General features: G+C 40.2%; 1 protein-coding gene across 17 annotated transcripts in view; it reads right to left on the reverse strand.

Annotated features, from left to right (window-relative positions):
- Positions 1-12,500, reverse strand: part of FOXP1 (forkhead box P1) — a 641,222-nt gene that overhangs the window by 69,089 nt on the left and 559,633 nt on the right. For all 17 annotated transcript variants that reach the window (XM_048490247.1, XM_048490263.1, XM_048490248.1 and 14 more), the window contains one exon: positions 11,264-11,368. In XM_048490247.1, the coding sequence (XP_048346204.1) occupies positions 11,264-11,368 (105 nt within the window). The remainder of the gene's footprint in view (positions 1-11,263; positions 11,369-12,500) is intronic.

Genomic DNA, 12,500 nt, shown 5'->3' on the forward strand with positions numbered 1-12,500 from the left:
ATATATTTGTATAAAGGGCTGAACAGGAAGTTGAGATTGAAATTCAGAGCCAGCAAATTAACTTTCTAGGTCTCAATGCCCTAGTTTGATATTTCTTTCTAGTTTTTAAAGAGCTTCCTAAACAACCTTAATTATAAACTTTTAGTTTTCTTTGAAAAGAAGTTTTTAAAATGACTTTTTCTTTCTTTCTCGCTCTCAAATATCCCACACAAAAAGATATTTGGCTTAAAAAGTCAAAGCTTTTCAGGAGACCTGTTGCTAATACTGGTACCACTGAATGATCTCATCTTTCATTCTGGCTAAATTCCAACATACAATTTCATTAACCCAGGTACTGCAGGTGATAAAACTCATTTTTCCCTAAAGAGACAGCTAAAAAGTACCAGTTATACATTTATGAAGTACCAGCAATCAAAATTATGGATTTTCTAAAAGGTTTTTAACTACTTTTATTGAAAGGAAAATCGCTGTCTCAGACTTTTGTGACACTATTGCTAATAATAAATTTTACCATTTCGACATAGAAATAATGTAGGAGATGGTGTCAATAAAAGGTATGAGACAAAGATGATCCTTGTCTCTTAAGTAATGCTATCTGATTAGATACCGGAAATTAAAAGTGGGAAACATAAACTAAGCACCTAAAACTCTCATGTGTAATTACAAAGACAATAAGTTTAGTTCCAAGCGTATGCTACAAATACCCTGAGTATACATTTCATAGCAATTTGAAAAACCGACCACATGGATCGAACAACAAGATCATGAGTTAGAAGAGGCTCTAGTGCATTATCTACTTATTTAAAATGATGCCATCCAAGGACTTCAATGATAGTATCTTTGAGCCACTAAACGTTTGTTTCTAATATTCTATACATCACTAGAGGGCAGTGTGGTATTTAGGCCACTCTGACCTTTTTAAGTAACTATTCAAAAGGTCTTGAACTTCCATACCATGTCAGAAAGGTTAACAAGGGTACCATAAAAAGCTGAGGCGTTCAAGCCCTGGCCCAATTTACATGTGGCAGCCGTAGAAATGACATTAACTTCATTTCTTCATCTTTTGAGAGCCAGGATACATTCATAACGCACAGAAAAATTTTTTTGAGGGGTCATGTTAGAAGCTGTAGGGATTAATAGCATAAAACTCCTTTATTTTATTTATGTTTGGTGAAATGAACTGGCAAGGGCCCCACTTTTGAATTTCAAAACCATATCTCTCCCTCCATGGGCTTTCCAGCCCCTGCCATTCTTTCCTAACTTACAACCCATTTTGCCATGAGAGTCTGCTTTGTTAATTCTAAAGGCAACTTCAGTTCTCAAACTGACGCGCAAATGATAGCAATTAATGTATTTAAAACAATTTATGGTTTCCGGCCTTCCTTCAGCATGTATTAGCATATACCTGGTCTCTTTAATGTCTACTTTTTTCCTCCCCCAAAACCACAAGCATAGTTGCTGGAATTTCATGTGGAAATGCTTAAGGGGTTGAAAGTTAACACCTTTGTGAGCCGAGCAGCCTCACAGTTGCAGTCAAACAAAAACCTCTTTTAGAAGCTTTCCTGAAATGTTTTCTTAACATGTTCCAAGTAGTTTTAGGCAAGCAACTAAAGTAAACAAGATGTTACCATGATAAAAACACTTGTGAAAACATTGCTGTGTGCCGGGCAAGTTTCTCTCACACAGGCCCTTCTTAGTTTCATTATGAAGCGGATTACTAAGCAGTCTCCATTTACAAAAAACCTTGATTTGAAATATATTCAAATTAAAGGCATTATTGCTTCTAGGAAACACCAGCGACATGTAAGCGAACGCGGGGACTCTTGGAGGATTCACAGCGCCATTTCTGGTAGTCTGCCAAGTCCCATTTAGACACAATACCTGAACAGTGCCTAGCATTACCATGCAAAAAGAGAAGAGCTTGTCTGGAAAACATCAAGAGGGACTACCAGTCACCATAGGGGAGAACTGAATATCCCCTGGCCTCCAAAGTAGGTTGCTTTTCTTTGTTCTACTAAGATCACTAAGAGTTTCCCTCACCAAGAATAAAGCTTCAACACATGTCGATTCTCGGTGCCCTACAGATGTGTCTGCTGTGTCCAGGTATCAACCCTGCATTTCCTGGGAACGCTATTAGGTACAAATAGAACATCTGTGGATATACAAACTATCTGATAGTGCTTATTCAGATAGCTTTAGTTATGTAGCTTCAGAGGGTAGCCTTGCTGGTCTGTAGTAGATTCAACTCCAGGAGCACCTTAGAGACGAACAAGATTTTCAGGTTGGCTTTTAGTGACATTTTCATGGGCTGTTGAATGGCCTTTTTAATAGTCCTATTTAAGGGAGTTTGTTTTAGTTGTAAGCTGCCTCTGGAGAGATAGCATACACATTCCCTAAATAACTAAACAAACAAACAACAACCAGCATTCTAAGATTCTATTAATAAAACATGTTGAGATTGTTTACAAAAATTAATACATATAAAATAATTAAATTTAGATAAAATCTGTGCAGCACACAAATAAAACAAACTACAAGTTAAAGAATAACAAAACACAATATCTTCAAGGCCTTCTGGAACAGGGAGGCCATGAAGATCTAGGGCAGGGGTAGGGAACCTGCGGCTCTCCAGATGTTCAGGAACTACAATTCCCATCAGCCTCTGTCAGCATGGCCAATTGGCCATGCTGGTAGGGGCTGATGGGAATTGTAGTTCCTGAACATCTGGAGAGCCGCAGGTTCCCTACCCCTGATCTAGGGGGAGGCTTTCACAGTAAGGGTAGATCACGAGAAGGCCTTCATCCATGATCATACTAGAACATAATTGTGTTGCGAGTTCCTACAGCAAAGCACAGGCAAGAACATACAGGCAGAAGTGGTCCTTCAGCTGTATTAGAGCCAAGCCATGTATGGTTTTAAAGGTCAGGGCGTGAATTTTGAACCAGGACCAGAAACACACTGGTAGTCAATGAACTTGATACCCCCACAGTTTAACACATTTGTTGCAATGAGCTCCTCTAAAAATTCTGGCCGTTGCATTCTGAACCAGTTGTGGTTTCTGGGTCATGGAGAGCACACGACAATAGAATAATCTGGATGTCCCCAGGCAACATATAACAATGGCCAGACCAACTTTCTCTAAGAGCAAATCAACTTAAATTGGTAAAAGCCCTTCTTAACAGCTCTGGCATTTTCCTATCCTCAAACTGAGATGATAGGAATATTCTCAAATTGCAAACCTGCAATTTCAGGAGGAAAACAATCAGCACCGGTTCAACAAAAGGCACTGGCTCTGATCTGAGTAGCTCACGTTCCTTTCCTCCTCATTCTTCAGGTGTCTTTAAACACATAATCACAAACTGCATAAGCCCATTAGGGATTTCTGAGCTATCACAAGTGTATCTGAAGTAGTGTGAAGGAAAGTAATGTTAACTAGTCTAGTTTTTAAGGGGGGCTAGGAAGAAGTAGGGGATAAAGCACAGGATTGCCTCCTCCTTTTCCTGCTGCCTGACTACCTTATAGAGCTGAGGACAAAAAATTCACAGCAGACTTCACACATACTCTTGCATCAATTTAACATCCAACCCACTGCACTTGCGTGTTATCTGGATGATGTTTCAGTTTGTTTATCTTCATGCAGCCCATCCAGACCCTGTGTTGGATTCAACTATTTGCCAATACAAGGATCCGAGATCATCTTGGCACCCCCACCCCAACAAGCATTCCTTTCTGAATCCAGGAAAGTTTATTCCTGGGATTGCTGAACTCAAACGGTAGCCATATAGCTGGTGGGCTGCAGTGAGGAGGGGGGCCTTGGCCCCAGAAGTCCACTTTACTAGGGTCAGAAGGTACTGCACGGGGGGGGGGGGGGGGGGGAAAAGTGGGCAAGGCCTGTGAATATCAACACCTTCTTCTGAATAGTAGGATCCCACCTCAATGACCAACATATTCACTGCTATCAGAATATTGATGACAACACACTCCAAATGGTCTCTCTCAGTAGTTCCATGCAGATGCTGAACACCAAGATTAATGTTGAGCAACTTAGCAACAAGATGGCCAAGGGGTAAAATAAACATTTCCCAGAGTTTATTTTCTGAGACTTACCCTCCAAGAAAGATCCAAGTTATTGCTTCCAAAGCCTATTCCTAACAGTGGTTCTGAAGAATACCATGGTTGATGACACTAGAAGCCATGCATAGGTGTCAAACTCGCGGCCCTCCAGATGTTATGACTACAGTTCCCATCATCCCCTGCCAGCACCATGCTGGCATCATGCTGGCAGGGAATGATGGGAACTGTAGTCCATAACATCTGGAGGGCTGCGAGTTTGACACCTGTGCAGGGTCCTGGAAAACCAACAGGGACAGCTTTTATATGTAAACAGTCCCAGCTCAATCATGATGATCAAGGCACTTTCTGTGTCATGAGTAGTCACATGGGTTGGAAAATTTCCTTTTTCATGAAATTTCCTTTTCCATGGAATTCTTTTCTCTATGAGAAATTTTCTGCTCCACATATATAAGTATAGTCTGTTTATCTATTGCAGTCAGGGCTATTGCGACACAAATTAATCACAATAGGGGCTAAATATTGTATATGAAGTATGGACAAACCCCACTGCTTGCACATGGTGTATTTGCCTTCTTTTGCTAACATTATTTAAATTTGAATAAGAAGATTTTACAATTTGAATTTTCCCAGAAACCCCACATCACTGATCAGGAAAGAAGCTAGATTGAAAAGAATCAAGATAATCCATTTTATTTTGAAATACTTAGATTTAAGAAATCTCAGGAAAAAATGGAAATTACTCAGTGTTTCCTTCCATATACTTCCTGAACCTCATAAAGAAGAATATGTGCAAAACTCTGCAATAACCCACTGACAGTACCTTGCAAGATAGCAATATGGTCAAAATACAAAATGATCTATTTAACTCATCCCTTCTTCTAAGCTTCAACTGTCTATCATGAACTAATATTCTATCAGTGGTCCTTAAGTTATGTTCTCCGTATCACTTACAATTCACCACATCTTTTGTGCACTGAGTATTTTGAGAGATGCACTGACACTTTCTGTCAATGTACACTGACAGAAAGGAAGTTTTGCAACACTGCCTAACTGTCCTGTACTGACAATTGGCTGAGCCATGCATATACCATTATTCACCATCTGGAATATAAGAAGAAGAAGAGTTTGGATTTATATCCCCCCTTTCTCTCCTGCAGGAGACTCAAAGGGGCTTACAATCTCCTTGCCCTTCCCCCCTCACAATAAACAAGTCACATGGATACAGCTTGTACTAGACCCAAAATTGCCCCCCTCAGCTTTGTGGGCAGAGACCAATTTGGGCTAAAGCTTTTGAGGGTAGTGGATTACGGGAATCCAATCTGTTATTAAAAAATGGATCTTAAAAAACAGAGTTTTCCTCAAAAGTAAGTCCTATTCTATTCCGCAGGGCTTACTTCCAGGAAAGGACAATAACTACGGTAAATGTCTCTGAATACTATTAGCAGAATAATACAGAAGACTCTGCATTAGATCAGGTAGTTTGTCCATCATCATTTTGAATCCATAACGTTTTTGAACGCCGTGATTCTAATATCAACTACCCACAAAGGAAGGAAGCCAAGTGGTAGCTTTTCTGCAGGACATTCCTGTATTAGGTGATATAGAATATGGATTTAAGTAAGATGGAACGTACGGCGGCTGCCTACTCTTTTGTTTTTTAACAGCCCAGAATGAGGCCGTTCTATCACAGCAGTAAAAGAGGACTTGTTTTTGTTTTTCTGTTACCTGAGTATTCCAGGCAATGCAGGGTGCGTTGGTTTCATTAGATTTAGCAGAATCACCCGCTGGTAGCAGTTAGCTCTAACTGATGCTGCAATTGCATGACAACCAGTGGCTGACAGACTAAAAGAAGAAGAAAAAAACCACTCCAGAAAAACCCTGTGTAAAACTGTAACGTATTTGGAAAAGAAATCGGGAAATGAATGTGTAGAATAGACTAGGTAAGTGCTGGTACTGATAAGCATCCTCCTGTTGACTGTGAGTGAAAGACAACTATGGCCCTTGTTTGTATAGAATTTATCTTTAAAAAAACAAAGGACTCTCACCCTTGGGAGCAAACATACCAGACTGATCATAGAGCAGTGTCAAAAAACCTGTTTTTGATTTACCATCAATTACGTTCCTTTCTTGGAAGGTCTAAAAGGTTTAAAACCCTATCAATCTAAGAATTGCATTTTTCCAGATCTCACAATCTCTCCACCCTAATTTCTCAACAGTGGCACTGATTGCACAGAGTCGTCATTTTTGTATAAGCAAGTCTGGTAAATTTTATCTGTCCCAATAGATGTCTATTTAAAAAGAGCTTTGTGACATTGAAATGGCACTAAGAGAAGGATGTTAACCAGTACAGCTATCATGTTCAAGGCAGGGAGATCACAGACAACCTGTGCCATCCATTAGTGATGGTGTAAAATAGACAGAACACCAAGGTTTGCCTGAGAAAGCAGTACCCCAAGGCCTGATTCCACAGGCAGCGCTTATGTCACGTTATTCTTTTTATACTGAAAAACCAGTACAGTAATGTTCAATGGATAGTAAGCTCTGACCTGGTATGTAAATAAAGTGACTTGGAACTTGTCAATCCAGAATGTCTCGAAACCAAAACTGTTTTTAAGAGCATAACTATTCTAAAATTGGATATGAATTTAGCAAGCGCACAGAGAGAATAGCTCTTCCCGGAAATGAACCCAGAGGAATTAAAAGAAAATGACTCCTTTCAGTCCCTCCCATCTGAGTTTTCAAACATTTTGGAGTGACTTTTTCATAGCGACTTTTGGCTCAAATATCAAATCTCATTCTGATCTCATCTGCTACTCTTACTAGAAAATGAGGGACAATTTAAATAATGTTATTTTTTGCAGTAAACAGCCACAATTTCAGTTTCGGTGACACAGATGAACCTCTTCAGTGTGATCTGCACATTTGTGGCTACCACTGAAGCTCATATGTATTAGAAGAACTCCAATTTGTACTGTTTATTCTAATCACGTCAAAGGCTGGGGCAGTTCTGTATATGCATCCGTTAGAATTCTTTGTGGAGGTTCTGTACACACCATGATGTGCACATGGAGCTCACATTCAGGACAGCTATATTATATGGCTCAGATTGGGTTCACTATCAGATCTGTAATATATGGATGTCCAAATGGCTGAAAAATGGGCTTTTCATTGTGTCAGCTTGTCATCCATAGAAATAATTTACACAGAAAACCTCCCTGGTTTACTGGTGAGCTGCAGAGAACAGCGAAAGGGCTTTACCAAGGCAAATATAAGCATAGTTTAGAGCACAGTTTAGAGCAGTGGTGGGAACCTTTTCGGATTGCTGTGTCAAAAATTTGAAAAAAAAAACCTAATGACTCTTCTGGCATGTCACTTTCCCCCTCAAACAAGTGAGAAACAATCCTTGACATACACATTCATTTTTTAAAAAAATCCAGCCCAATCATGTGTGGTTATGTGTGAGCAGCAGTGGCGTAGTGGCTAAGAGCAGGTGCACTCTGATCTGGAAGAATCGGGTTTGATTCCCAGCTCTGTCGCTTGAGTTGTGGAGGCTTATCTGGGGAATTCAGATTAGCCTGTGCACTCCCACACAAGCCAGCTGGGTGACCTTCGGCTAGTCACAGCTTCTCGGAGCTCTCCCAGCCTCACCTACCTCACAGGGTGTTTGTTGTGAGGGGGGAAGGGCAAGGAGATTGTAAGCCCCTTTGAGTCTCCTACAGGAGAGAAAGTGTGGATATAAATCCAAACTCTTCTTCTTCTTCTGATGTGTATTACATGAAGAAACATCAAATTGAAACAGGGAGAATAGTTGTTGTTTGGGTTTTGGCGATTGCTGGCATGTCACCCCAAATGTCATGGTGTGTCATAGGCTTGCCATCACTGTTTTAGAGCCTGCTTTGCGGCACTGATTGCAGCAAAAATGGTAGGTCGATGTAACTGCAGCATCAGTGCAATGGCCCATTGGTTAGTCGCAGAGTTGACTTAAGAAACTGGTGTTTGTCCTGTTCTGGATAGAGTCATGCACTTTTCATCAGCTTTGGCTGGCTTACCAATTGAGATGGTTCCTGGAAAATCCAGCTATTTGTCTGGGTATTTTTCACCTGCCTTTTTCCACAATGCTGACTCAAAATGGCTTCCAAACAGGAAAAACAATAACATACCATGAAACAACGACCTTTCTGTCATCAAGAGACCAATCCAGAGAGGAGAGGAAAGAAGGGGAAGAACAGAACAGGTGGCAAAAGCTCTGACCTTGAGGGCACCAGTCTCTCTGCAGACACTCCTCTCTTTTCAAGAGGCAACTTCCTTGTAAGCTTACAGGGTCTTGAGGGGAGGAGCACAGCAGGTGATAAAAGCTCTGCCCCCCCCCCCCCCCCCCGGCAAAAATTTCTCCCCAGGCAGATTAAATTACTTCAGTTCTGTATTGAGTTAGTGCTCAAAGATTTCTCACCACCAGCTCATCTCCAGGCATTGTTTCTAACCTATAGAACCCTCAGAAGTTTGGGGTCTACATCTCTCAAGGGCTTCCTATACATATAAGAACCTGTCTACCTGTTAAGATCTTCAATAAAGCTCCAGAGGTAAAGTGGATATCTACTGGAGAGAGAGAGTTTCTCTGTGCTGTCATTCCTCCTATGTGTTAGCTGCACATCTATTTTGTTGGCATCTAAGTGCCACAGAAACACAGGATTTTTTTTAAAAAAATGGGCTTTTAATGGAAACTAGTCAACTGAAACACGTTGTCCTGTGTGCCTCTTGCTATGCAGTGTTGAAGGATTTTACTTAATTTGTTAAATGTTCTAGACCACAGGTTATTAAAGAAGAATTATGAGCTGTTTTGGGAACTGAAGATGAAGGCAGTGGGGGAAATATTTTTAACAAATTAAGTAAAGCCAGAATTTATTTCTATACTTTCTAGTGCGAAGATTCCTACTGTCTATATACCTGGTTGTCCAGCGATCCGCAGGGCTGCGTAACTGGAACAACTCCATCTGACATATACTTAATATGACATGGGCATACAAATATATATTGATTCACACAAATGGCTGCTTCCAAGGTTTCTTCTATCTTGTGTGTAGGTATATTAGAGTGCAAAAATGGAATTTATGACTGGGTGAACCAGCCTTAAGCAAAATCTAATAGGAAAGGCAGCACCTTTAATTGAACTAATTTCTATTGATTCAATAAGTTATACTTTCCTTTACAACAGATGTTAGTCAATTCCTATGGATGCAAACATGATTTTTTCACGGTTGTGCACTACAAGTAAATGGGGAACTGAGCAGCGGAACATATAACATGCGTTATAAATTGCCTCCATCGATATCTAAGAAATTTAATGTGGACAAATTCTATGCCCAGTTATTTGTTTGTAAACGCAATTCATCCTCATATTCTAATGCAGCACAAAGCTTAAAAGGTAAGGAATGGAGTGGGAGGTCTGTGGAACGTTTAATCCAGATGGGTTGCTAAAACAAGTGCCATGCAAAGAGAACGGAAAAGTAATCTACTACCCATTAGTACTGGAGGCATAGAAAATCAATATTTCACCAATATTTCTTTGAGTGCAGTCACTCTGCAAAGCTTTCCTAACTCCCTCTTGCAACTATTGCACAGTACCATCCAAGCCAGACCACAGTCCAACTTCATAAGCAACATAATGACATGAAGTGGGCCTGGAGGGATGGACACGATATTCTACAATTTATTGACAAGCTCATGACAAATGAGAACAGAGTAAACATGATGCAATTTCCTATAAAGGACTGCTACAAGATGTTAGGGGTGGGCAGGTTTTTATAAGTTATTTTTCAGGTTTGGGTTTAATAATCCCAGAAATTTTCAAACCCCTTCCCCCCAAAAAGCTGATTCTAACATCGGATGTTTGTGGTTTTCTGAAAATGCTTGGGTCTACTAGACCTGAAAAGTCCCTGTTGCTTCCCAGCTCTACGTGAAGCTGAGAGGCAGCAGGCAGGCACAGAGCTTAATGGTGGGCTCCACATGGAGCTGTGAGGTAGCAGAAATGGCAGAGGGTCCAAAGTGTCTCAAATCATGCTGGATTTTTTGGCATGATTGGGGATCCGCTTTTTGGATCCCTTTAAGCTGACACTCTTTTTTTGAGTGAACCACAATACTGGTACAGGGGTTTTTTGGGGGGATGGGGAGAGTGGAGATCTGTTCAGCTTTAGCCAAGTGTCCACACCTAAAAGATATCATAAGATTTCAGCTTAAAGACTCATAGGCGAATTTAAAATGGAATGTAATTTAAGCACAACACAGATCAATAGACATTATCAGTATAAAACTGCTCAAAACATTTCTGAATATTACTGGACGGACCGCTGCGACCCTTGGTTTCATCTACTCTGATTCCTGCGTTTATGACCTCCAAGGAGGCAACATTTATGCCTGGTGTTTTTCTTTAAAGGTCTAATATCATTTGAATGAATTTCTTAGTAACACTGACTTTGCTCATTAGTTAATCTGACACAAATTAATTGTGCGTGAAATTTTGCCAGTCTGTAAATAAAAGCACACAACACAACTGTGATAAAAGTTAAAAGTACAACTAAGTGAACCAATCTAAACATGCTTGCTCACAGTCCTGCTTAGGACTATTCATTGGAGCTTGCTTCTGGGAAAGTGTTCTTAGGACAGCACTGTAACAATGCCAGTTACACCCTTCTAAAGTCTGTAGAAGCCAATGGCCTTGGAAAGGTGTAATCCTGCTTAGGATGCTACTGTAGCAGTGACATCTTAAGGATACTCATTGAGGACTTGAGTAGAATTCTGAGGAGACCTGCTTGAGACTGCTCTCCAAAATGTTTAAACTTCTATGTTAGACCTGAGGCTAATAACACACATGCAACAAAATTCTGGTTACAGAACTACTGTGAACGTCCGGATATTACTGGCTGTGATCCATAAAGGGGAAGGTATACACAGGCAGCAGAACAGAAATCAATTGCTACTGATGTCATATGACATTGAATGAAATTCGTTGAAAGGCCTCCTTGAACGCTCTTCTGCACTGCCCTACCAACAACTGTAGGACTCACGTTTAGGTATTCGTAAAGGATACCTTTGAAAGGAAGTCCTGGACAATAGGAGATACTTCAGGTCGTTCTAAAGTAGGGTACTATATGAAATGCTACCCCCCCCCCCCCAAAAAAAAAAATCCTCTTACTTTAGAAATGACTGGAAATCTTCGCATATTGCTTCACAGCCCGGCCATTTGCATACTCCGTGCCCATAAAGTGGATGATTATGAGAGTGCTCTTCGTGGGATAAACTGAACGAATGGAAAAGAAAAGGGAAGGAAAGCCATTAATACATGATGCTTTGAATGAATTTATCTTACTGCTGTGCTGAAAGAAAAAGTGTACAGGTAAAATACATAAAGTGAAGGAACCACGGAAAAAAAAAACGTGACTCACTGAAGCACCCTTTTATGCTTTGCAACAAAGCCGTCTAACACAGTTTGTAGAAACTGTAACAGACAAGCTCTGTGTCTGATTAATTAATTACAAGTTTTGGAAAGGACTGAAATAAAACACAGGTAAGGAATGCTGGTAAGGTAATATTTGACAGAGCAAGTCTGGTGTCCTCCTTTATCTAAGAAAATTAGGAGCATCTGAACAGAAAAAAAGCACCACTACAGCAATTCAGCATGTTAAGCTGTTTTCACGATTACAGGCATTCCAAATTCCTGTATAGAAGACGAAGACCCTCATAAACACACACATACTGACTGAGTGATATTACTGCATTTTTAACACTACAGAAGCAGCCCTGCAGGTCTGTTCCTGTACCAGTGCTAAAGTTCAAGCCTCAGTTATGAATTCCTAAAAAATGTGAAGCATCCACATTTTTATAAGGTAAAATTCACTTTAACAAGGAACCAAACAATTAAAGAATTTGGTAATTTCAGCAGAACAGAAGCCGTCATTAACTCTTTTAAGTTTAGCAGCAAGGGAAATCAGAACTGGGAAGGGGGAAAAAATGCATTCTCTGTATCTCTCCAAACACTAAAGGGTTAAGCCTCCAGCAGGATTCCAATCAATACGTAATGATTTGGCTGCACTGATCCCAGTCATGAGGTGCTTTGATCTAGGCCATGTGGTGCTCAGGGAAATGTATCTGTTGCACCAGACGATGAACCATGTACTGAAATATCTTTATTCATATTCTACATGAAAACTTCTTAAGCAGAAGGAATTATTTTTTCTGACAATTTCCATAACCTTAAATGACTTCTATAAACACGAAATGCCAACATAATAATGGAAACACTACTTTTTGCCTGCAATCATCTCCTTTTAAAATGTTGTCATAACCCCTTGACTGCTACAAGCTTCAAAACCAAAGAACAGATAGAAGAATGTACCTGTATTTGACTCTAGAGGTACTAATTATAAGGGGCT

Source organism: Sphaerodactylus townsendi, linkage group LG03 (assembly GCF_021028975.2).
Source record: "Sphaerodactylus townsendi isolate TG3544 linkage group LG03, MPM_Stown_v2.3, whole genome shotgun sequence".
In the NCBI taxonomy this organism is placed as follows: Eukaryota; Metazoa; Chordata; class Lepidosauria; order Squamata; family Sphaerodactylidae; genus Sphaerodactylus; species Sphaerodactylus townsendi.